Source organism: Lycium ferocissimum, chromosome 11 (assembly GCF_029784015.1).
Source record: "Lycium ferocissimum isolate CSIRO_LF1 chromosome 11, AGI_CSIRO_Lferr_CH_V1, whole genome shotgun sequence".
NCBI classification, from domain to species: domain Eukaryota; kingdom Viridiplantae; phylum Streptophyta; class Magnoliopsida; order Solanales; family Solanaceae; genus Lycium; species Lycium ferocissimum.
In genome coordinates, this window is record NC_081352.1 from 43,450,645 (window position 1) to 43,477,404 (window position 26,760).

A 26,760-nucleotide genomic window follows, 5' to 3' on the forward strand; every position below is an offset into this window, starting at 1 on the left:
ACATATATCTTATCGTATTAAATAACACAAATAAAAAATAACAATTAAGATACATAAGACAAATAAATATTCTACATCTACTAGAAATATACAATTATATGAGCTAGAAAAAATACCTTAATGTAGATAGCAACAAAAGATAAGGATGAACAAGTTGCTCCAAAAAACCGTAACCGCAAAGTTTTAAAAGAAAATAAATGGAGGAGAAGGAGATCAATTCTCTGTCAAGTTGAAGATGGAGGAAAGTGAAGAGAAGATGATATTATTTAGGGCAACACTGAATGAGAAGTCGGGGAGGGATCCACATTTTACAAATATATTTTGTAAAACGTGGATCCCTCCACGTTTTACTTAATTTTTTTTTTTTCGGCTTCAACAATCGACAATTAAAAAAAAAGTTGGGGTATAACGTGGATCGACGTTATACCCCTTTTTTAATATGTAATTTTTACGCCCTTTTAGTTTATACCGTGTATTTTTATACCCTTTTGGCTCCGGACTCCAATTGAATTGCCTAGTACATAAATTAGTGTTATTTCTGTAATTTTAGCTTGAGGCTAAATTGCCTAGCACATAAATTACTGCATAGAAATATTTCTGCAATCCTGCAATCTTAGTACATTTTGCTTTGCATCATTTCACCATATATACTTAATTAACATCATTTAGCTATTATTATTCGTTTAATAAGTTTGGAAGCGGATCTAGAGGTAATATGAAATGGAACACTCATTTAAGCTCCCAAATACGTAAATATCCATTCAGCAAATGGAATCTTTCTTAAATGGATACGTCCCTGATTTGGTGATGTTACTGTAAAATCAGGAATAAAACAAAACGGGAAGTTGAAGATAAACTTAGTACAGTCCTAAATTTGAGTATGAACAAAAATATGCTACAATCGACATAACTCAATCAAAATTGTACAAGGTTTAATTTTGGATGTGGAACTTTGCCTAGTTCTAGCACATAACTATTAGAATCTTGTCTCTTTTCTTTTCTGATTTTTATTCTTATGCACTGCACCTAAGTACGTCCTAAAATACATGTGAATGTTTGGTTCTCAAGATGACATAGGAGAGGAGTTTGAGCACTCTCTACGCATGCTAACTTTAGATGCATAAAAGTATTCTATGGGATAATACAAAGATTAATTTGACCTTTTTATTGTATTTTTGGAATATGCCGTATATAACTTGCCGGCACACTTGGCTCATAATTAGAAAAACCATGCCCCGAAACAGAGGCAAAGGTCCCAACCAAATGGTTAATATTAATATTATTATCTTAAAATCCTAGCAATTCATCAGGATTTGATTAGAAATTCGGGCGATCATTATAGCTTGTTAAAGACAAGTCTTTCCCGATTTTTAATAGGAAATCCTCGACCAACCAAGATTTTGATATGAATTTTGGTGAAACGGTTATTTTTCCACCTTTTTTATTTTTTATTTATTTTTAAATTTGGTTAAAATTTATAAGTGGCACAATTTTGGACTGGGCACAATTTTGGACTAAGGTCACGTACTCATTTTAGCTACCAAACGGTCAATTTGGGATGGGCATTAAGAGAGAGTTCGGCGCCAAAATGGCACATTTTTGTAGGTTAAATACAAAATTGGCATGTCTTTTTTTTCTTCTATACTCAAATGGATTTTTCGTTGGACAACCAACGAAATGTTAAATAACATTAATATCTCTATCATTTTGTTAAAAAAAGAAATATTAAAATACCATTTCGTTGGGCTACCAGCGAAATGTTTTAATTTTTTTTTTTTTTTTAATATTTTGCATTTCGTTACAATCCCAGCGAAATGCAATTAAATTTTTTTCTTATTATTTTTTAGCATTTCGTTTGGTGTCCAGCGAAATGTGGTTTTAATTTATTTTTTTTAATTGTTAGCATGTCACTACTAAACCAGCAAAATGTGCTTTTTTATTTTACATTCGTTTATATTGCGACTCTCGTGACTTAAAGAAAATAAAGTTGTAGACTCAAATTTAAGATGAGCATTGATTGGTACTCAAATTTAAGATGAGCATTGATTGGTCACATCAATTTTTTTTTCTGTAGTTCGTGACTCAATTTTGCAAACTATTTTACTTTTTTCGGTCAATAAATACTGCCTATCTTTACACATGTTATATCTTTCATCTTTCAATTTTCTTTTATCCATTTCATATCTTTCGAGTTTGTAATGTCGACACCACTTACATCCGAGTCGAGTGAAGAAGTGGGGATGAGGTGCTAAATACGAGGAATGTGGAAAAGGAGGTTTGCCAAACCCTCTTGGCTCCCAGGTTGTTGGGAATTGCTAAATGCGCGAAACCTTGTGATATTCTTTGGTGGAGTCACCATATTAGATGAGTTATATGGAGCCTCGGACAGAATCATAGATGGGCCACACATATCCATGGTCGGATTATATAGTGAGAGCTGTGTATATCCATAGATGAGTGATATGGAACTTCTAGAGCAATCATAGATCGGCTGAAAAAATCCATCGATGGATAATATGGACCGGGTAAATTTACATTTCGTTCCATTCGGAAATTTCCGCCGAACCCATGTTCTCAAAATTTCTCCCTTAGGTTCCACCTTTCCACCGTGGATATATTCCCTTAATTTTCCCTCTTTAAATCAATATTGGTCCCGGCACAGAAATGCCCCCGGGTTTTATTTTAAACCCAACGGGGGGGACGTTCCCTTGTCCCCTTCCGGCCTTTGCTCCCGGGATTTGGGAAAGGCCCCTCATCAAAATATAAATGGATAAAAAAAATTGAAAAAATGAAGAAAATAAATGGGTAAAAAAGCGTGTTTTAAGAAAAAAAAAATGTTTAAAATTTAAAAAAAAATTTTTTATGCATAAAAAGTTTTGTTTTTTTAAAAAATTTGCAATTTTTTTTTTTCCGAAAAAAATAAAGCGAAATTAAAAAAAAAAAAAAAATTTAGGGACACCCAAAAAAAATGCCCAAAAAAAAAAGAAAAAAATTAAAAACTTTCCGGGGCCCAAAATCATATTTTAATTATTTTTTTTAACAAAATGATGGAGACGTTAATGTTATTTAACATTTCGTTGGTTTTCTAACGAAAAGCCCAATTGGGTATAAAAAGAAAAATGTCATTTTTGTCTTTAAGCTACAAAAATGAGCCATTTTGGCGTCGGCCTCCATCAAGGGAGGACTCTTCCTTAGTCTTTAATTTTTATAGGTACAAAGTTGTTTAGCAAGAAACTAGAATATAGTTTGAGATTGGTGAAAGAGTAGGGCCAATCCAAAGAAGGCAATTATCTTTGAGACCTAGGGCCATTATATTCAAACCTTCAACCAGGCAATTGAAAAACAAAATGATTACAAAGACGAGTAAAATGTATAATTGCTTCAATAGGAGGATTAATTCAAATAATTAGACAATGCTAGTGGGGCAACTGGTTGATATCGCCCAACTATTCGACAAATTGTATGGAAAAGGAAAAGATAGGATACTTTTAGCACTAGAGGGCCACATGGGAGTATCATCAAAAGAACAAATAGGGTATGTTGTTCTCTTCATTATATCCTAGAATATATTCTGGCGTCTAGCATAAATGCATCACCCCAAATTATGCCTTTCAATGCATGCTCAACTTTAATTTGAAAACCCAACATTTTTCCATTTTAGTTATTGTTTGACGCATTAATTGATTTGATATAAATACTTGATACGAGTAAATGTTTATACAATTGATGAATTCAATTCAATTCTCACCATCTTCGTTCCCCCTTCCCTTTTTTGATCCGCCAATGCCATATGATCTTTTTACCTTAAAAAAAATTTCTAAGTAAATGAAGATAAGGATAAATAATCCTTTCATTAGTGGGCTTGTTGTTTACCTAATATATTATGAATATGAATTGATTCTAAAGGATGAGAAGTGCTCGTAATCTCGAACGAATTTAAATTGCTTTTAGCCAAATATTTAAACTAGCAATGTCGAAACAACATTTTTCAAACATTTATTTTATGAAATTACCCACGGAGTTACTTTGATGTAGATCTAATGAGAAATCTTCTTTAAGTTCCTTTTTGGACCAAAATAAGAACAAGTGTAGTCGACAAATGTTCCTAATTAATTTACTATGTTGATTGCCAGTTGGCACATTAGATTTTCATGAAATCCTTAATTCTAAAATGCTTGAGAATCCTAAGCTTGGGTTCAAGGTGTTGGGAGGAATTAGATTCGACTTCAAAGCTTCCTAATCTATGGCTGAAGGCTAGACCGTATAACTAACTTCTTGATTTAACCCTTTTAAATTCCATAATTATTTTGGTGATGCAGAAACACTAATTATTATCTAGCTGGTTGGTTTGAGATATAAGTAGACAATTTATTTTAATTTGGTGATTTGAACATGCTAGTAAACGTAATCTTTACCATCTCCAAAGAAATGATTTACTGTATTTTCTCTTGTCAACATACTTTTATGATTTACGTAACACCACTGAGAAGGACATATAATATTATTCGCTGAAAAATTATTATTGAAAATCTTAAATAGTTATTGGAAGTTAATAAGACTATCATTATATCTATTTTGAGGGAGACAAATCAGTGTACATATTTTCTGGCAAATGAAAAATACAAAAATGAAGAAGATCTGCTCAAAGACATGATTTTTTTTTTCTAACAAATTTAAGTCAGGTAACTTACAAAAGATTTATAAAGATTTTGATTTGTAGTTTCCTCCGTTGATTGTACCAAAAAAAGATGAGTGCAATTAAATATCACTCTATTGTTACAAGAGTAAGAAATGAACAAAAAAATAGTTAAAGGGAAAAGAAACAAAAAGAAAAACAGAAAAGGAGGAAACACAAGATTCAAAAAAGCAACAGTAATGAAAATGGACCAATGAAAAGAAGCTAAGACAGCATATATATTTAACATTCAACTTTTATTTAAACAGAACCAAACCAACAACAGCAATAACTGTGTCACACTCCCCATACACAATATGACAACAACCCATCATTCCCACGCTATGTAGTAACTCGCATCCTATGACACCCCCCCCCCCACACCCCCACCCCACACACTCCTAAATGCTCTCTCATTCACTAGCAAATATTGTACAACAAGAAAATCAAAGTACCTAACATAGCAAGAACAAAGAATGGCACTTGCTAATGAAAAATCTGTGTCTGATGGGAAACTATGGGGACTTTGTAAACTTCCATTTTGGCATTCAAATAACAGCTCAGTGACTGCTACTTCCTCTTCTTCTGTTGCTTCTTCTTCTTTTAGGCAACAACAACAACAGCAACATAATGGCATTTCTGTGGATCATCATTCTAATATTCATGGTTCACTTAATGTTTCTTCTGTAGCAAAATCATTACTTCCAACTCGTCGTAGACTCAGTCTTGATCCACAAAACAAGCTCTATTTTCCATGTATGTTCATCTTTTTGGCTCCTTTTGCTTTCTTGATTTATTTTGGCTATGCCTATCTAATTGTTTGTCATGAATTAGATCATACCCACTTTTGATATGGCATGTGTTTTGTGTTTTCTGTTGCATAATTGGTTGGTTTCTCACCAAATAGGTAATTCAGTTACTTTGGTACTCCCTCTGTTTCAATTTTGGTGTTTAGTTTTTAGTCTGTTTTTAAAAAAATGTCTTTTTCTATATTTGGTAACTCTCTAATTCCATTTTTTCTATATTTGGTAACTTTTTAATTCCAACATTTTACATGACTTGTTTAAGATCAAAAGATTCAGATGGTAATACATTACACAAATTTTAGTCTAAGACATCTTTATTTTCTTAATTCGGTAACTAGTCAAACTAAGACATTAAAATTGAGACAGAGGTAGTACTTTTCTGTTGCTAATATGTCCTAATTTGGATTTAATAGAAAGAAAGTTTCATGCATTACTTTTTTGTTTACTGAAATGGAAGGCTATTTGTGATTCTGGGAGTGATATGGAAATGCACTTTATGGGATATATTTACTTCATGCTCCTTCATTAGGAGTCCACTTATGTTTATTAATTTAACTGGCCCAATATTAACTGTATCGTAATTCTGTTTTTCCTCCCTTTGTCCAAATTTAAGTCTCAAACTCTCCTTTTTAGTCTTGCAAACAGAATGACACGTTTCTATATTTAGAAATAATTTAACTTTAAAAATTTCATATTACTTTAACGAGATTGATTATTTTAGTCTACAAGTTTCAATAATCTTTGTTTCTTTCTTAAACGTCTCACTTAGTCAAATAATGTCACATAAATTGGGATGGACGGAGTACTATGGTTTGGATGAAACTTGACTATTTAGTTGTAAAAATAATTCTTTCTATATTTGTTTTTCTTTCATTTCCATATTTATTTATTGGATTATGTTTATTCTGTTCTTATCTTTTTTGAAGATGAGCCTGGTAAACAAGTCAAGAGTGCTATCAGAATCAAGAATACTAGCAAGAATCCTGTGGCTTTCAAGGTACATTACCACTAGCTTCATTGTCCTGTTATTTTCTTGTTTTTGCGGTCCTAACAGTTGCTACTTTATTTTTTCTGATGTGAACAACTTTATTTTTTCTGATGTGAAATGTGCTATGTACCTAATACTCATTATGTCAATTTCATAATCTCCATAATTAGTGCAACAAGTCACTTTAGTTCCCCACTAGGACAACTTTCTTGAGTTGGTGTTAATAGTACTAATGCTTTAAAGACAATCTGTTTAAAGGTAGGCCTTTTTTTGTTAATTTAATAGTAATTATGGATATTGAAGATTAAAATGATGATGATTGTGTTTAGTGGACAACACCATTATTATGAGATCCTACATTGCTGTGGGAGGTGAAATCGGATCTTGCAAAGAGCCAATTTGTCAAATATGCCCTTTGCAACTGATACTATTTCATGGCGCTTGCCTTCTGCATCATTTGTCGTACAGCAACAATTACACCTCAATCCCAAACAAGTAGGGGGCATCATCTCTCATTATTGGGCCAAAATAATATTCTTGACCAATTACCATTGGTCTTAACAGTCATTCATCATGTGTGAGTTAACGGTAATATTGAACTGTTTAACTAGCATCCTTCTGTCTATTAATTAGAGATTTTATTGAAACAAGATCAACCATTTTTGAATTAATATAAGATAGTTGCTCTATTACAGAAATTTGCTCCTTTTTTCGGTTACACTAATAACTATCAGTTCAATTGCATTTCTTCTTTTCCTGAGAAGAATTCTACTAGTGATCTTTTTCTTTTAGGGAGAAAGGCAACAGCTTTTATATATCATCTGCACAAAGGCAGTGTTGAATGTGATATTTACTATTCAAAACACAAGAACAGTAACCTTGTTCTTCTTATTCTATAATATCTAAGATTGATTTTGCATCATCTAAAATTCCTCTTTACGCCAAAAGCGAAATACCAGTGAACAGTTCACCTTAATCTTCTGAATAGAGCTATATCTATCCTCAAAACATCTTGTATTCCTTCCCTTCCGAATAATCTACTACATGTATGCAGGAACTGTTTTCCACCTATTCTTCTGTCTGTCGATTCTGCCCGAGCCATTCCAGCAGCTCTCTAATTGAGTTTGTCATTGTCTGATCAGTCATTTCACATTGCAAAATAATATGATTACTATTTCTTTCGCAACAAGTTAAACAAAACAAATCACCTCATAAGGAATTTTTAGTTTCCATGTCTTTCAGTAGCCAACAATTAACTTACTGACCAACATAAATCAGTGCATCATAGGAAGATTTTAATGTAGTTTTCGCTGCTAGATTTTTCCATATTTGTAATCTTTATCAGCTTACTATTACTATTCAGACGTATTTTCTAATTTTACTTCATCGTGATCAGCTTACTATTGCTATTCAAACATACTTTCTAATTTTACTTCATTGTGCTATCTCAGTTTCAAACAACTGGGCCAAAAAGTTGTTACATGCGGCCACCAGGAGGTATTCTTGCTCCTGATGAAAGCCTCATTGCAACTGGTAACATCTTCTCTTGGTCTTTCATGTCCTGCTTGTGATGTTAATTGAGAATAGGTACTTATTGCTGTTTTACTGCGCTAATGCCACGCCTAATTAACAGTTTTCAAGTTTGTTGAGCCACCTGATAATAATGAGAAACAAGTTGCCAAGAAGAGCAGGGTCAAGTTCAAAGTCATGAGCTTAAAAGTAAAAGAGGACGTGGATTATGTGCCAGAGCTGGTAAGTGCTAAATAATGGTTTGCCCCTCGATGCATTAACGGATGTAAATATTCTCTCATGAAAGTGAATAACTCCTGTTCAAATTCAATCCTGGCCTTTATAAACTTTATTTTATTCAACCTAGTTATTCATACAGCTTTTTAGGAGTAGATATCTGCAATTTTCAGTATTCTTCTCGAGTTTTTTAGCCGTAATTGGTACAGGAAAGTGAGTATCCTATATATTTGACCTATAATGTACAAATCCAAAAAAGAAGGAAAAAATGAAAAGAGAATCAATCACACGTGTGATGGAAATGTAGAATCACTTGAAACAATATTTTGAATTAGAAATAGATTGAGCCTTGAGTCCATTAAAAACTTTTTCAGGGTCATTATAGAAGTGATATAACTCTTGCTTACGCTCTTATTAGTTTTCCTCTAAAGCTTGCTTGGAATAATATCAAATAATTGATCTTGTTTTCCTCCTATCAGTACTTCTTGCATTACAACTCTTCTCCTTTTAAGGTGCCGCCATTTAGCACTCGTCTTTTCTCATTTCTTTTCCTTTTTCTTTTGAAGTTAATGAAAAATGCTATAGCTAAAATTTTTGAGCCACCCTAACTGTGCTGTATATAGAAGAAAGTCAGCAGTCCATCAATAATAAAGAGAATTATAGTGGCCTACCATGATATGAACCTCTGATTCCTAAAAGAGTGTATATAATTTTCATTCTTATTTTTGAAAATATAAAGTGCATATATAGAAAACTCTGAAATATTTGTGATGCCACTGTCTCCTCATATCTAAATGCTGTTTCTGCTCTTTAAAAACTGTCACTGAGAGTTTGAGAGGATTTCCAGTGGTCACCTCAAAACTCTGTTCATGTGCACATGTTATGTGTCCCCTTTAGATCAGTTTTGCAAATCAACATATAGCGTATCAATTAGTGTGATAACTGGATCACATGATCTAGAGCAATGGAATTTTGGTATGGATTTAATATGTGTCATGGTTGCAGTGTATAGATAAAGAGGAGAGCACCGATATTCAGTGGTTTAAAATGTGAACGAGTTTCACCAGCAAATCCATAGAGCATCAAAATTAAGTTGTGTCAAATGTGAAAAGAAGATAAGGAGAAAAGTCTCCAATCTCTACTACAAGTTTAACCCTAATCATAGGAACCGGTCCACTTAGAAGGAATAATATGAAAACTAACCTATTCCTGAAGGGAAGCAGCCTGGTTGCCTGTAATTTTATACTTCTCTCTAGTGTGTACTTTTTTTCTCAATACCTTTACCTATAAAGGAAAAAACTTTCTAGTGCATTTGAGTCATTTATGAAAAAAGATAATCAGGCCTTCCAACTGTCCTCTGCTTTCTTGAAAAGAGGTCTTGTCAGATTGCCTCCTGCTTTTTCGAAGGGGCAAGCAACTTTTTAATCTTCTCGATAATGGAGATATGCCTGGGGCCATACCTTGGGGGTCCATAGTGTCTCCATTGTCTTTAGCAATTCTGCTGGATCAGTGTCATCAATATTATTCAAAGCTTCTAAGAGCTTCTTCTTTAATTCTGCCCGGGATTCTGTGGATCCTATCCTGCTAGCGGGTGGTCTTGGATTTTTAGTTATTGGAGTCCACCCTTTAACTTTGATGATTTTAACAAAATACTTGATTCTGCTTATTTCAGCTATATCAAAGGACCAGCTGATAATATAAGAAATTCTTTTAGCAATATAATATTTGCATAATTTGATATGATCCGTTAGGGTAGAAATTTCTTGTTGCCTCTGGAATCTTTCATAATGGGTTTGGAAACTTCTGGGCATTGTTAGCTCATTGCCTCCGAATTTAATCCACCAATTGTAAAACCATCGTGGAATTGTGGATTTAGCCATTTGTTCGTCGTATTTGACGAACCAGATATGGGAATTGGGTCGTACATACAGGAAGTTGTACCAGGCTGCTTCATAGAGCCCGTTTGGAGGCTTATAGCTTATGTTGTTATAGGAAAAAATAAGTTGGGGTAGTGAAGATTTTTTTTTAATATAATGATTTTGTTTATTGTAAACTTGAATATTAAATGGGTCCAATTATTTTTTTGAGCTTATTTTAAATGATTTCAATTGTAATGGATCCTCAAAAGTAAAAACAGCTTATAAGCCAACTTATAAGCCAATCCAAACCTTCATAGTTATAATAATTGGAGGTTTGAGGCCTATGTTGTTTGGATAAATAATTGTTGGCGTGAAGATGGTTGACCTTCCATTCAAATTGATGATTTTGTTTGTTGTAAATTTTGAATATTTAATGCCATGATAAGCAACATCGTTTAAGTGATGTTCAATTGTAATGGATCCTGTATCAGTTAAGATAAACTCATAATACCTCCTAGTTTTGATAGGATCATTTGTTTCAATATAATTTCTGTTGGCGTAGCAAGGTTCAAGCAAATCCTCAACCTTTCAATTTTCGTAATGTTTGTCCAATGCCATGATAAGCAAACTTGTCTTTTCAATAATGGCAAATTCTTCTGGAGAAGCCTGTTGGTTTCCTTCTTTTTTTGAAGTAGTGTTAGGATTAACTGCTTAAGCAAAAGATTCTGGAGTCTTCATTTCATAACAATCACTAGAGCTGAATACTTGTTATTACTTTTCTGCTGAAAGGGAGATTTTGAGGTTCCTGGCCTCATGATTACCCTGTAAGAATTCCCTGGTAAGAAAGTCCGGTAAAGAATTTGACTCTCCTTTAATAAATTCAATTTCAAAATCGAAACTGGATAATAAAGTTTGTCATCTTCAGTTGTGAATCCACAGTTGCTATTAATAGCTCAGAAGAGACTATTAATAACAACTGAAGATGACAAACTTTATTATCCAGTTTCGATTTTGAAATTGAATTTATTAAAGGAGAGTCAAATCCTTTGCCCACTTACGAGAATTCTTACAGGGTAATCATGAGGCCAGGAACCTCAAAATCTCCCTTTCAGCAGAAAAGTAATAACAAGTATTCAGCTCTAGTTGAATTTTCCAACCTAACAAGGCCCATGAGGCCTACAGGACCAATTACTAACCAGTCAAAGTTAACTATCCTTGGATCTATTCCTCAAATAGAACCACCACAGTCACCATTCCAGAAGATCCAGAAAGCTTATACAAGCTCAGCCGCAGGTACTATTCAGACTAGCGATTGTTATGAAATGAAGACTCCAGAATCTTTTGCTTAAGCAGCTAATCCTAACACTCCTTCAAAAAAGGAAGGAAAACAACAGGCTTCTCCAGAAGAATTTGCCATTATTGAAAAGACAAGTTTGCTTATCATGGCATTGGACAAACATTACGAAAATTGAAAGGTTGAGGATTTGCTCAAACCTTGCTACGCCAACAGAAATTATATTGAAACAAATGATCCTATCAAAACTAGGAGGTATTATGAGTTCATCTTAACTGATACAGGATCCATTACAATTGAACATCACTTAAAGGATGTGTCTGATCGAGACAACATTAAATATTCAAAATTTACAATAAACAAAATCATCAGTCCATTTGAATGGAAGGTCAACCATCTTCACACCCCAATTGTTTTATCCAAACAACATAGGCCTCAAACCTACAATTATTATGACTACGAAGCAGTCTGGTACAACTTCCTGTACGTACGACCCAATTCCCATACCTGGTTCGTCAAATACGACGAACAAATGGCTAAATCCACAATTCCACGATGGTTTTACAATTGGTGGATTAAATTCGGAGGCAATGAGCTGACAATGCCCAGAAGTTTCCAAATCCATTATGAAAGATTCCAGAGGGAACAAGAAACTTCTACCCTACCGGATCATATCAAATTATGCAATATTATATTGCTAAAAGAATTTCTTATATTATCAGCTGGTCCTTAGATATAGCTGAAATAAGCAGAATTAAGTATTTAGTTAAAATCATCAAAGTTAAAGGGTGGACTCCAATAACTAAAAATCCAAGACCACCAGCTAGCAGGATAGGATCCACAAAATCCCAGGCAGAATTAAAGAAGAAGCTCGTAGAAGCTTTGAATAATATTGATTACACTGATCCAGCAGAATTGCTAGATACAGCAGAATTCAATGGAGACACTATGGACCCCCAAGGTATGGCCCAGGCATATCTCCATTATCGAGAAGATTAAAAAGTTGCTTGCCCCTTCGAAAAAGCAGGAGGCAATCTGACAAGACCTCTTTTCAAGAAAGCAGAGGGCAGTTGGAAGGCCTGATTATCTTTTTTCGTAAAAGATCATTTATCTCATTTTTGCAAGTTTTCATTAATTCATGGTTCATTTGTATTGGCCTTGCCTTTGTAGGAATGGCCTGTTCATTGAAATCTCCAATGTATGGAAGTTCGACTATATGCCTCTTTCTTTCCCAAAAAGCGTTGGGTAAATCTGAACAAACTTCTCGTTTAAGTTTTTCTTGAAAACTTAAAATTTTCTCTTTTATTACCGGGGTTTCTAAAGTTTATTTAATTTTTTGAATTTTAATTTCATCTTTTAAGTATTTTATTTGATTTGATAGTAAATTTACTCGGAAAATAGTTTGGATAGCAGTTAAATATTGGATGTTTCTCCAATTTAGAGTTTGCCATAGTTTTTGATGGAATTCCCTGTCTACTAGTATCTTTTATCGATTGATTGGATACTACATGTAGCAGCTGGTTGGTATAATTACTTTGTTGGATTAATTTGTTAATATCCTTAGTTTTGGGATCACCTTCTGTATTGGTTCTTCTCTTTTAAAAGGAGAAGCAGTAATTACTTCATTACCTACTGGTATTACAATTTCTTCTAACGGTGGAACAGTAGATTCTATTGTTCCCTTGGTCTTCATATACCATTTGTTGGCTATCATAGACAGGGATTTCTTTTGATTTGGAATTTGTCCTGTTAACTCAAACCATGTTAACTCAAACCATCTGAAGAAATTTATATTACATTTAATCCTTTTTAAATATCTAATCCATTTTTCTCTAGAAGCTTTTCTTGTTTCGAGCCTATAGGTATTTATGTACCATTTTACTCTTATTTTATTCTTTGGGTGATTCCAATTTTTATTCAGGCTTTTAAAGTCTGGTTCAAAGTCATCAACTCTAAGCATTCCTAACGAGTCTGGCTTTATATCACCAGTTGTTGGGCTACCTGGGTTTATAAAAGCTTTTTGCGAATTATAGTAAACTTTAGGGATAGTTTTTGTGAAATCTACTCCTTTAATTTTCCTATTAATTTCATCCACAAAATTATCATGACTGTTATCCTCGTCCTTCGGAGGTTTGAAAGGAGAAGGTATTGAAAAAGACATTCTTTGGCGCGAAGAATGTCGTGAAAAAGACATTCGACTACCCGAAGATGTTTCATTAACTGATCTAGATCTAAGAAACTTTAGGTCAATAGATCCATCTGGATTTTGGATGACATGGTCTATGGCAGAACTTTCAGGTTCAGCTTTTGGTTAAGTAATGGCCTCAAAATGCCAATCATTTTTTGATAAGATTTCATTCCATTTAAGCATTCTTGGTACAAAGGTATTACTATGGGCTTGATTTGCTTCCATGTTCATAGTAACCCCTTTTTGACTTATCATTTTAATTTTTGGAGCTAAAGTTGTTTTAATTAGTTTGTAATATACACGATATATTACAGCAATTTATTTTGTTTTAATCTTAAGAGTTTGTGTATCCAATATATTCTAATCATTGATTTCAACCGAATGGTTTGGATAGTAGTTAAAGTAAACTAGACCATTAGCTAGTTTGCCTAGTAAAACTCCTAATAATGAATCTTCAAAGTTTAACAGTCTGCCATCTCTTAATAAGAGACATCAAGGTGTGTCTAAACCTAATCTGTATTTGACAGCAACTTGTACAAGTCCTATATGAAGGAAATTGTAATTCTTCTGATATCTATTTATATCCTAAGAAGATAACAACTTAATAGTCTCTTCTGAGCTATTAATAGCAACTGTGGATTCACAAGTTTTAATATTGTAATTTTTTACAAAATCAAACTTTGATGTATTATATATTGCTCGGAATGGTTCCTTTGGAATATTCCAATTTTGTAAATCGCTTTCTACTTTAGCCATCTTGGTTGCTTCTGCTGGCATATTTATACTATTTAAAACATTCTGTTTTTCAGAATTCATGATGTAATATGGGGGGTTATTTTGTCAAGTTGGTCTTGACAGAACTTCATACAATAATCAAGAAAAGATAGATTTTCTTTGTAGAATTCTAACAATAGATTTTCTTTGTAGAATTCTAACAAGTCTTTGTTACGATTTTCTATAACTAATACTTCTTCTAAGGAAGTGTCCTTGTTATTATCCCTATTATAATAATGAGGAGTTTCTGGGTCCTTTAAGAGATTCAGAGACCAGATCTCTGTTTCTTGTATTTTTATGTGAATTTGATTTTCCCTTTTATTTGATAATAAAGTCCACTTTTATTTATTATAAAAGTTTATTTCTTTAAAAGAAATATGGGTTTTCATAAAACTTTTACTTTTCAGAAGAGAAAGAATATGAATACTATCCTAAGGGTGTGTGTCTACTACCGCTGTTTTTTATTATCCTGTTTGTGCTTTACTGTATTTATTTAGTGTATACTTTTTTTCTCAATACCTTTACCGATAAAGGAAAAAACTTTCTAGTGCATTTGAGTCATTTAACTCGTGTATTTTCGTGTTTCAATTGTACTTTGATCTGTAATCACAAGAATGTACTTTGGCATTTCAGCATTTTCTACATGATGGTTAAAAGCTTAATTATAATCCTCATTAGTTCTAGGCTTGTCATTCTTCTATGCATCTTTTCTTTTTCTCTCTCGAGATACCAGAAGATTTTGTTGGACTTTAGTTACTCCTAACCAGCAGTTTCGAAGCTATAAATTATCAACTTCAACAATGACGGAGCTAGTGCACACACTATCACATACTATATTGTCTATCAGATTTGACAAATAATGGTGTCTAGCACCTTGTTTTCCCGGAAAAACTCTGTTCATGCATGAATTTCTTTTCAATACTTCCTGATATTTTAAGCTTTCTTTAGTAGTTAGGTGAAGTGCGATATATATCACGGAAAATAAACTTGATTTCTGATTTTCATTCTGTTGTAAGGACTCACTCATGTTAAAAGCCTAATCAGCATATCCATCTACTATTATCAATATGCCATATTTTATCCACCATCAATTACTTTTGAGTTGAGACTATTATGGTTTTCTTTTTATGGGTTTGAGTGTATAGGAAAATTGAGTCTGAGGAATAATGCAAGAAAAAGAAGTGTAGTGTAGTTTAATAAATGTCCAAGAGTTGTTTCTCTTATTTTTCTTTCTTTTCTTAATGTAATTTACTTCTATATCCTTTTGCGCACCCCTCTCCTTTAACTCTTTTAAGAATCCTTTGACCATCCCAATGTTTGCATTCATGCTAACGGTGATTTGGATCAGTTCGACGAAAGGAAGGATGAAGTTGCAGTTGAACAAGTATTAGGTGTTGTTTTCCTTGATGCTGAACGCCCTTGCCCTGTAAGTAGGTTTTCTCCAACAATTTTGCTCATTAGTTGAATAAGTTTTATTCTGTAGTCTGTTTCTAGCTATGTAATTGTTTAAGGCGTAGAAATAGTTCTAAGGATTTCATGGCTCATTTTCCTTAGGCACTCGAGAAACTTAACCGACAGCTAGCTGAAGCTGAGGCTGAGGTCGAGGCACGCAAAAGGCCTCCAGAAGATACAGGTCCAAAGATTGTGGGGGAAGGTCTTGTTATAGACGAATGGGTAAGTCGCCTTGCCACTACGATGTTCTTATTTTCAATGCTCAGATCTTACGTTACAAATCAACTGCATATTAGAAACTTTTTGTGTTGCTTTCTGTTCTCTTTAAATTCTCTTTTGATCTACTACAAATTGATCAGTGAAATTATATAATGGCCCTCATCCCAAACCACCAAAGAAATGGCGAGATAGCTATAAATGGGGCCTAAAATAATAAATTTCTATTGCAAATACAAGGCAAGAAGATTGAGATTGAGGCGCAGTAATAGTTGTTTGTAGTAATACAAGGCAAGAAGCACTATAATGGACAAAAAACAGGAACTTTAATCTATTTGTGCTTCTTAATTGATCAATTATAGAGTTTCTTGCTTTGGATTATGTAGAAGTATCCAAAATCAATTGCCTAACATGACTTCTGTTTCTAATATATTCAGTGTTTTTTACTATTTCAGAAAGAAAGAAGGGAAAGGTATCTTGCGAGGCAACAGGTTGATGGAGTTGATTCAGTGTAATAGAAGCTCTCTTTTCTGTGGATGGTTGAGAAGAATTTCTATGATAAGCCTTATGAATTTTTAAGATATATACAGAAGGTTGCTTTTCTTCTCAAAAAGTGAAATTGATTTTTTCATGTGATTTTCAATTCTGTCTATCCTGGATCCTTGCCTTTTGACTCTTGCTTGTATATATGAGAAACTTGGAAGTTCCTTCCATAATCGATGAACAATCAACTCCATTCTGTTGCTTTCTTAATTGATTCTTTGTTTTCTGCAGAAGATATATTCAATTTCATATGTTGTTTTTTTGTTTTTTTTCCCCTAAAACATGAAGTAACTGGAATTTCTTTCTCCCTATCTTCCTATTTTTCGGTTGAGCCGTTGAGGGTTAAAGGATGTTCTGTAATTTAGGAGTGGGCGTTTGGGGCCGTTTGATTGGATATGAAAATTTCGATTTGGATTTTCGATTTTCGGATTGAAGAAATTACAATCCAAATAAGCGATTGGATTTCTTAATTTTGTTTTGGATATTTCGGATTTTCGGTTTTACTTTGAGCCTTTAAGGCAGGCTTATGAGGATCGAAATTCATGTGTCCGGTTACAAGTTACAGGTCTTAGCATAATGCGAAACTAAATATGTCGATTCAGCAAAGAATTGTTACCACTAAACCAAGAAGTATCAAGTCACATAGTTCAGTTCTACATTATTTCCCTCAATGGAAACTGCTTTATTCTTAAAGTAGTGAAGTAAACTCCAGCTTTGCAAGCTATATTATATTTAATTTAGTAGAAAATTCTATATTTGACTTAACATTATACTGGACCTTAGGACTAATTAGTATTGGGCACATATAATATGGGTAAAGCCAAATATAAAGTATATAAATTTCGATCCGAAAATCCAACGTACTAAATCCGATATCCAATCCGAAATCAAAAAAATTTAAAAATAATATCCGAAGTCCAATTCATAATTCAAAAATCCAAACCATATATCTAAAAAATTCGTATTTCGGGGTGGCCCAAACTATGTCCACCCTACATAATTATGATAAATTAATATAATTGAGGATTGCAAGACAATAACATCACTAAGGTTCCAAGATGAATCACAATTTTCCTCTGAAATGCTCTTTCAATTTTACTAACATGACTTGGTCTACCAAAAATGGAATCCAAGTAGTCGGACTCTAAAGCAGGTATCGGCCACCAGGGTGAAAAATATCAAAAAAAACATTACTTGGTCTTGTATACTAATAGACCAGAGTTTAACTTTCACTGTAGTTAAAGTGAAGGAACTTTCACTGTAGTTAAAGTGAAGGTAATGATAGAACAAGTAATCTGAAGGTGTCTTTTAGTATAAAGTAAAAGTAAGTGCCTTTTTAGGGAGTCTAGCTTTGCAAAATTCTACTTTGAAGAGATGTGGTGAACAAATAATTTGGGACTCTTTGGTGATTAATTATTTGACATTATTATGTTCATTAAATTATTGATCTAGACAGCTGGAAACCTGTTAGTTAACTAGTTATATACGCTAAAGGCTGTTTTGGAAATAAAAACAAATTAACTAAGTGCAAGTTGCTTAATATTAAATGATTGATCAATTGGCAATAATGGAGTTTTGATTTAGACGAAGATATGGTGGATTTCTTTAAACCACATTGAACTGATATAGTAATTACTCAAAGTCTTTCCTACTTTATAAAATTGATATTTCGCTATCACAACTAAGTATTATAATATCCCCAACAAAAAAAGAAAGAGAGATCTTATTATTTTAGTTAGTATAAGTGATTCTATTTTGTCTCAGGTTTTATCTAAGGACTAGTTGAAGTGGACAGGTGCACCTTGCAAATGGGGCATGACATAATTTCATACATATGATATTTGGAGCTTTTTGGTTCTTCCTTTTTTCAAAGTTAAGGAATTGCTCTATAATGTTCATGAAAATGACAGTAAGTACTTTACCTAAGATTGAGAAAAGTGCAAAGGCAGAGAGGATTGTGAAAAACACAAGAAGAGTTCACAAAAGCAATAACATTTCTTTTGTTTTCTCAAAGCGGACCGACATCTCTCAATATCACATAACAGTACTGCAGACCTAAAATAAATAAATAAATATGTTGTTTATTGATAACTTGATTTTTAAATAAGTGATTCACACAATTTAATTTGTATTAGAACGTAATAGATTATGCTTTGAGTGTCTTCGTGATCCGTTAACCAATTATAAACGGTTGACGCAATTTATCAAACTGGATTTCAATTATAAAAAATAAAAAAAATACATAAATTAAAAAAAAAAATCCAAATATTAAAAAAGCCGGAGTTGAGATCCAAACTCATTTTAAAAAAAAATTCCATCAAGCAATATTAAAAAAAAAAGTATTAAAAAAAAATAAACAATGTTAAAAAAAAAAAATCATATTGGTTCAAGACAAGTTATACATACATGACAAAAATCAAGCAATATATATATATATATATAAGAAGTTAATAAAAAAAAGTTACTTTGTATTCTTAGCAAACACTAATATAATAAAGAATAGTAAAATGAGTTATACGAAAAATATTTACTAAAAATTTAAAAATATCTTTTTATTGAATATTTCGGAAAAAAAGCCCTATATATTATTGCACTAATATTAAAAAAAAAAATGATATAAGAAAATCAAACAATTAAACAAGATATCATATAAAAGCATTATTTATTTTTTAAATAAAATTACTTTTTTCTAATAAATGTGAAAAGAGATAATGTCACAAATAATTAATAAGGTAAATTATGAAATTCTAATTCTAATTGACTTTCTAAAAAAACATGTAAAAAACAACATGACAAGTAAAATGAGTTAAACAAAAAATATTTACTAAAAAAAAAAAAAGATTTAAATAGGTTTCATCTTAAACATATAAAATTAATATAATAATTTGAATTAGAATTATCCAAATCAAATTTTGATAAAAAAAATTATATGTATTACTTTACTATTTATTCGTATGCGGGTTTATGAAGTAACATCGCTATCCGTATTCGGTCCTATTTTTTTACTTAAGAGTAAAAAAAAATCCTTTATATACCAACTCTTCTAAAAAGTAGATGAGCTTTATTATATTTATTATGTTTACTAAAATAAATATACTTAAAATATATATATTTAAAAAATAACATACAATTTAATTACTTTTTTTATTTTTATTCTTACTCTAATAAATGTGAAAAAGAGATTAATATCAAATGAATATCAAATAATGAATAAGATAAATTAGTCAAATTATAATTCTAAGCGCGTTTCCTTAAACAACCATAACATGACAAGTAAAAATGATTAACCGAGAATATTTACAAAAAATTAAAAAATAGCATTTCTTCGTTTAAATAAAAAATTAATTTCTACTTTGTTTCGTTTCAAACATGTAAAATTAATTTAATAATTTGAATTCCAAATCAAAATTTGATAAAAAATAATAAGTATTTTACACTTTTAAATTAATCGAATTAAACAACTATTTCAAAATATAAATAAAAAAATTGGATAAAAAACGTCAAATTCTATAGCATGATTATTTCATCAAATTCCTCGAACCAAACGAGTCCTAGGTGTATGTTTATATAACCATTTGTATTCACTTTATTTGCTGTAGACTTTCTCAAACTTCTTTTGCTTTTGATGATTTATTGATATGCGGGATTACAAACTTTGCCAAGATTTGCTTCTCTACCATTCGAGGCTTATAGGGTCGTTATTTCCCAAATTCTATCAGTTACATATCGAACCCAATTTGATATACATTTGTCTGTATTTATTTGCTGTAGGTTTGCTTAAAACACAAGGATTATGAGCAATTTACAGAAAAAGAAAATAGAAATGGTGTCTTTTTGCCCCTTTTCATTTAGACACGTATATATAAAAGTTTAAGGACGTACCTTTTGAATTAGATAAGCAATGACTGGAGCTTTTTGAGTCAAACAATTCTTTGATTCTCTTTGCTCATACTGTCCAACTTGACAGATTAATCAGCAGTAACTTTTCTTTTCCTTTCACCGAGTTGAGCAATTTAGGTATGTACAAAAAGGGAAAAAATGCCGGTACCAACAAAATGACTTACCAAAAAAAAGACAAGAAGGTATCCTTATAAAATCATTAACGATGACTTATACTCTAACTGTCCACTCGCTTATACTCAAAATGCAGCTCCATTTTGGTGGTTTCATAATTAATGGTTAATCCCATAATTGAAAGAGAGAACTTACTTACACTCAATGTTACATCAAAATTAGACTAATTTATTATAATAAAATGATGAATTGAAGTGATTATATGTACTAATTAATCAGGCTTAAATGAAAAACTTAATGCAACACACACAGTTATATATCTCTTCCTTCAATAAAAACATTGGGCGTTGAATAAGTTTTTCTTGAGTCCGGAATCAAAATGATCCCAAAAAAAAACATTTTGAACCAAAATAACCCAACAAAAAAAAAGTTACCGAACTACCTTTAGTGCAGTAATTTACTGCGCTATAGTGTCCGTCTTTTTTTTTTTCGGCTCTTTTGGTTTACCCTTCTTCCATTACACTTTTTAACGTACTTTGACCATAGATTAATCATAGCCGGGACCCGAAACTTCAATATTTTATATAGAACCCTACTTATTTTTGTGCGATTAATAGGTAGGATCAATACATCAAGGATACACAAAAAGTTCAGATGGCCGTTCTAGTGATTGAAAAGTGCTCGAACGCCATTTTCGTTTGAAGGCTCGGTGTCATTAGCTTGAAGTTCTTTACGAATACTTAAACTTGTTCATTAATAATTAATCAAAAGTTAGTCAAAATGGCAACATTCATACAAAAAAAAAAAAAAACTTAATTAAATTGCATCATTCATAACCTTGAGTAGATGAAAATACTTAACATACTAATATTCTTCAAAATAACAGCATCATCATAAATTAAACTTAAAACTAAAATCACAACATTCTTAATCATCATCAAAGTACAAGTCCTCAATATCGTCCTCAGAAAAATATTGGTGGTTTCTTAAGACACATCTTTTGATGTGATTAGTTCTCTCTTGGTTGATGATGCTTGTTCTTCGCCAACTTTAACATGTAAAATCTACATCGTCTTGCAAAGATTCCGTTGTTTTCTTTTCTAATCCTTTGCACGACAAGCTCGTAAGTTTCGGACCTACTCGAGGCATGGTTATTGAGTACCTTGTTGGGATTGGAGCGTTGAGATTTTCCAAGTCACGAACAAGACGTTCTGATTCGACAAGCCGATGTGACCATTCTCGGCGTAAACCGCAATAATATTCTCGCGGATCTGAATATTTCACACTGCAGAAATCATCATTACGCTCTATAAGAAGGTGGGGATTTAGCTCATTTAGTTTGAAATCACTGGTATCGCTAAAAAAACTGCTATGATTTGAACTCTCATCATCACTGCTATTTGGTTCTTTTGGAAGGAGTAAAGACCAAACTGAGTTTCTACTATTCGACATTGAATATGGTGTAGTCTAATAACAAAAGAAAGGGCTACTTATATAGTTGCAAACCCCCAAGTACCCTCGGGGGGGGAAGAGGGTCTTTATGACCCTACCTACTTACCTTATTATAAGAAAAATATTAATCTTCATCGGACATTTCACGATCCGAAGTCCCACTTAGATCTAAATCTTGTGCTACCATGTATACCATATTCTACCCTATGGTAACGTATTTGCATCCGATTGTTCTCTTCGCGAAAACGATTAAGAGCTTAAACTCTTGTGGAGTTCCGCGAGGCATTGACATAAAACGTTTTTTTGGGCGTTTAAGTCCCACGACGCTAACTTGTGCTCGATCTTTAGAACCCTCCTAACTCGCCAATCTCACTCCTCTCTCATTTTATTATTGTATTCTCGATTGAATCGTCGTTAGGGTTATTTGAGTAATGAAAATCATCATCATCAAGTTCCTGGTGTCCTACCATTGCTTCAAATGTGTTTTTTGAGTGAATGATATAACACAACTAATATCTCTAAATTGGTCAAAAAAATACATAGTAACTCAATTTTGTGTGATTGGTAACAACTATTCGTCAAATTTACGTTATATAACACTTAAAGTTTTATTCGAATTATGACGTTTTTACGTTCAAATGTGTTGTCGAAGTGATGTGACAATATCTCTAAATTGGTGACGGCGGTATAGCAAAATGATGTTATATAAACTTAAAATTGAATTATGACGCGTTATAACGCTCATAAATTTATCAACGTTATGACCGTATAACGCAGTAAATTACTGCGTTATACTGTCATAACGCAGTATTTTACTGCGTTGTGACAGAATAACGCATTATTTTACCGCGTTATTCTGCCGAGACCTGACATAGCGCGGTTAATTCATGCGTTATGCAATACTCCGTACTTAATTTGATTTGACGTAACACTGTAAGACACACTAATTGCATGCATGCATTGGTTCTATATTCAAACTTCAAATCTTATTAACACCGAGTTCGTATAAGGGAAAAAATTCTAAGTTTCATCCAATTTTTAACACAAATTCTAAGTTTCATCCAGTTTTTGCATTTTGTATTCCTCCTAAATTATTCAAAATATGGCAGATGTTCCAAAAATTAGAGTTTCTTTATTCTGGGACGGACAAATTATATTTGAGGAAAATAATTTGCGCTATGATTCTCCCCCAAAATACCATGTTAAGTTTTCACTTGACTTAAAATTCTCAAAACTACTCCAAGCCTTGTATAATAGACTATAAATTAGTAGAAGTGATTTTGATCTAAATATAATTGGAAAATATCCAATGTTATTTACGCCGCAAGGTATAACTAGTTATGGACAGTGGAACATTCAAGACGATGGTTCTTTGACTGATTATTTGAAGGCGCCTTATGATTATAGGCAATGCATAACTTTAAACGTTCTTGAAATGTATAAAGAAAAGGTCCCCATTAATCGACTTGAATTCATGGTTAGGGCTCCTCGGGAAGCCCGAAATAGACCTCGTCGGGAAGCCCCGTCTATAATTCAGGCCGAAGTCACTCAAGCGGAACCTACTTATCAACACAATTACCCCGATATGAGTACTTATGAAAGCATTTTGACTAGCCAAATGCCTCGGATAGTTTAAGTCGGCAATTTGATGGGCGATGGTAAATATTCATTTTTTACAATATTATTATTATTATTATTATTATTATTATTATTATTATTATTATTATTATTATTATTATTATTATTATTATTATTATTATTATTATTATTATTATTATTATTATTATTATTATTATGTGTAGTGGCACTTGAATGCTACTAATGATGTCGATTATATTATTTAGGGGTTATACACCTGATATGGATCATATCGGACGGTCTCCTCAATCGGGATAGATGAATCAGGTTGGAACATCCTTAGCCTATCCAACAACTCAAGGCGATGGTCCTTCCTCAAGTTTCGGTGCAGTTGATTACTATCGGTACGTCTATTTTTTTAACATCAATAGTGTTATTTGATGTGTAGTAGTTAAAATACTCTAATTTCTTATGTAGGAAGAATGTGGTAGTTGCACCAAATTATAGGCAAAGGCCTGCTATGGATGGTCCGGATTATCCGAATTATATAGTGACATCATCCAGCGACAGTGAGGAAATACCTAATGCGGAGGAAAGTGACGGTGAGCAAAGTGACTATGAGATTGAGGTTGGAACTAATCCTCAATATTAAGTAGAACTGTTGCAAGACATGATGAAAAATCCCAAGACACACTAGAGGAACTGAATTCACAGCAACCATTTGAACAGCAAGAGTCGACTCCGGTTTAGCCGCAAAGTCAATTTCAACAGCAAGAGTCGACCCCGATTCAGTGGCATTCCAATGAGATCCCCTATCTTGATCATCTTCAAGATCGCCCAATGCCTTTGTCTTTACTAGGGATGATGATCATATTCGGCGAAGTTTGTGAAAAGAGCCAGTGGATCTTTTAAAACAAAAGGCTCATATTGAAAAAGGCATGATTTTCACTTGAAAAAATCATTGCAAAGAGTATCGTTAAGATTTATTGCATCCAGGGGATGAGGAGTTTAAAGTTGACGATTCCACACGAAAACTTTGGCGATTGGTCCGCAAGCGAAAATATCAAGGGCGAATGGATGCTCGTGGTAAGGAAGCTGTTTGAAAAGATGTGGACTATTTCAAAGTTCTACACAAAGCACACTTGTGATATGGGTGACCTCCCAGATGATCATTGCAATCTAGATACTAATTTGATTGCGCGCGTATTAGTTGACGACATTGGAAAAAACCCAAGGTATCCCCTTCGCCTAAGTTTATTTTATTTTTGGTGTTAATATATTGTTACTCGTTATTATATGCTGGTATTTCAACTTTTTTAGGTTCCCTATTAAAGATTGTATTACGTACCGTCTTGAAAGTATATAGCAAAACTGTTACTAGGAGGAAAGCGTATCTTGGGCGTAGGCGTGCACATGAGATAGTCTACGGCAATTGGGAGGCTCTTTCAAGAAGTTCCGAGATACACGGGCGGCTCTACAACACTTCAATCATGGCATCACCGTTGTTGAATGGAAGCTCAAATCGAATCGGTGTGTGCCGGTAATATTTTTAATTTTGTGTTTTGGACATCCAAACTATGCATTGATGGTTTTGCTCATTGTTCGTAATATCAATAAATGGAACACGTGTGTACGGAAGTATGACATAAAGTGCTAATAGCGGTTGGAATGGATGCAAATGGAGCTATATTCCTCTAGCTTTTGCAATACGGCTAATGAGAGCATATGTGGGGTATGTTTTTGGACTACTTAAGGCAACACGTTATTAAGGATCGCATGGGAATATGTGTGATATCGTTAAAATGCCGGCATATTGCACAATATGTTCAATTTGCGGGGGTGGCCACCCTTTGCCTACCATCGTTATTGTTTAAGGCATTTGAAGGCAAACTTCCAAAAGGCATATCGAACCCCAGCACTTTGCAATTGGATGTGGGTGGATGCAACAGAGCATCAAGAGAAGAAGTTTAACCTGCAGATGGACATTATTAGGCGGGCGAATGAGGAAGCCTTCCACTGGTTGAATGCAATTGAGAAAGACAAATGGACATTAAACCGTGATGAAGGTAAGCGATGGGGTATGCCGACAACAAACAACTCGAGTCATTCAATGGCTTGTTGAAATCGCACGGGGACTACCCGTCACCGCAATGGTGAGAATGACATTTAAGCGAGTTGTGGAGCGGTTCGTCAATAGATCAAAAGAGGCCAAAACACGTACGCAAAGAGGTCTAAGATGGATGCCAAAACCGTCAAAACTTTCGAGTACCACAAATATAAGGCTCGTAAACATGACGGATGGAGTACAACTCTGCAGAGCACATATTTGAACTCACAACAAGTGTGCACCAAGGTAAAGGAGGTAACGTCCACACAATTTGTGAGATTCCGAGAACATGAGCATGCGGCAAGTGGCAATCATATCACATGTCATGTTCTCATGCCTTCAAGTGTTTTATCGCAATGGGAAAGAGCGCCTCCCGATACATGGCCGAGGAATATACAGTTGAAAATTATGCAAGAACGTATGCTGGAAGGTTCTACCCACTTGGTAGTGTCACGACCCAACTCCGTAGGCCGCGACACGTGCCCTAGTTTTTCATACGTACCTTAACCTAAATTAGCAAAATATTACAAATAAGCGAGAAATATTAATTTAACAAGGACAAGTGGGCATGCCGCACGAAGGCGGATAAGGCGGATGTCACAAAACATAGATAAACTCTAAACGTACGCAAATCTCACGAAACATATACGAGAACCCACACCACGTGTCTACGGACGGCTACGTAACCAAACATAATCATATGACGGGACGGGGCCCGTCGTATCCCCGTAATGAATATGCACAAATGCAAATAAAAATTTTATACCAAAATACGGGCCCGGACAAAGGAGCACTTCAACCGGTGAGCAAACAACCTAGGCGGCGAATCAAAGAAATCGGATGTCCGTCAAAGTTGCAAGACGAAACGACCCCGAAGAAAGGGGTCGATGTACGGAAAATGTACCGAATATGTAAAGCGAGAGAATGTAATAAATAAAATTAAAATCGAACGGGATGTGCGGAAAGCAACCGAGATGCATAAGTAATCAAAAATGCGTATCGAAATCATAAGTAATGCGTACGATAAAATATATGCTAAAGCCGGCCCCGTATGGGGACTCGGTGAAC

At 33.5% G+C, this 26,760-nt stretch overlaps 1 protein-coding gene and 2 long non-coding RNA genes across 4 annotated transcripts; 1 reads left to right on the top strand and 2 right to left on the bottom strand.

Moving 5' to 3' along the window:
• Positions 1–4,949: 4,949 nt before the first annotated feature.
• Positions 4,950–16,748, top strand: LOC132035957 (vesicle-associated protein 4-2-like). Of its 2 annotated transcripts, XM_059426138.1 has the most exons (7): positions 4,958–5,431; positions 6,408–6,478; positions 7,921–8,002; positions 8,103–8,221; positions 15,679–15,756; positions 15,885–16,004; positions 16,454–16,748. In XM_059426138.1, the coding sequence occupies exons 1-7, from the start codon at positions 5,152–5,154 to the stop codon at positions 16,511–16,513; spliced, it is 810 nt and encodes a 269-aa protein (XP_059282121.1). In that variant the 5' UTR covers positions 4,958–5,151; the 3' UTR covers positions 16,514–16,748. The 2 variants fall into 2 exon arrangements, with proteins under 2 accessions (XP_059282122.1, XP_059282121.1); XM_059426139.1 differs by lacking the exon at positions 16,454–16,748 and having other exon boundaries at positions 4,950–5,431; positions 15,679–15,760.
• Positions 8,591–10,666, bottom strand: LOC132035959 (uncharacterized). The gene is made up of 2 exons (XR_009409495.1): positions 10,384–10,666; positions 8,591–10,163 (listed from the first exon to the last, which is right to left on the bottom strand). It is a non-coding gene; the product is annotated as an uncharacterized LOC132035959 (long non-coding RNA).
• On the bottom strand, positions 13,633–15,006 carry LOC132035958 (uncharacterized). Its single transcript, XR_009409494.1, has 2 exons — positions 14,506–15,006; positions 13,633–14,475 (listed from the first exon to the last, which is right to left on the bottom strand). It is a non-coding gene; the product is annotated as an uncharacterized LOC132035958 (long non-coding RNA).
• Positions 16,749–26,760: the final 10,012 nt, after the last annotated feature.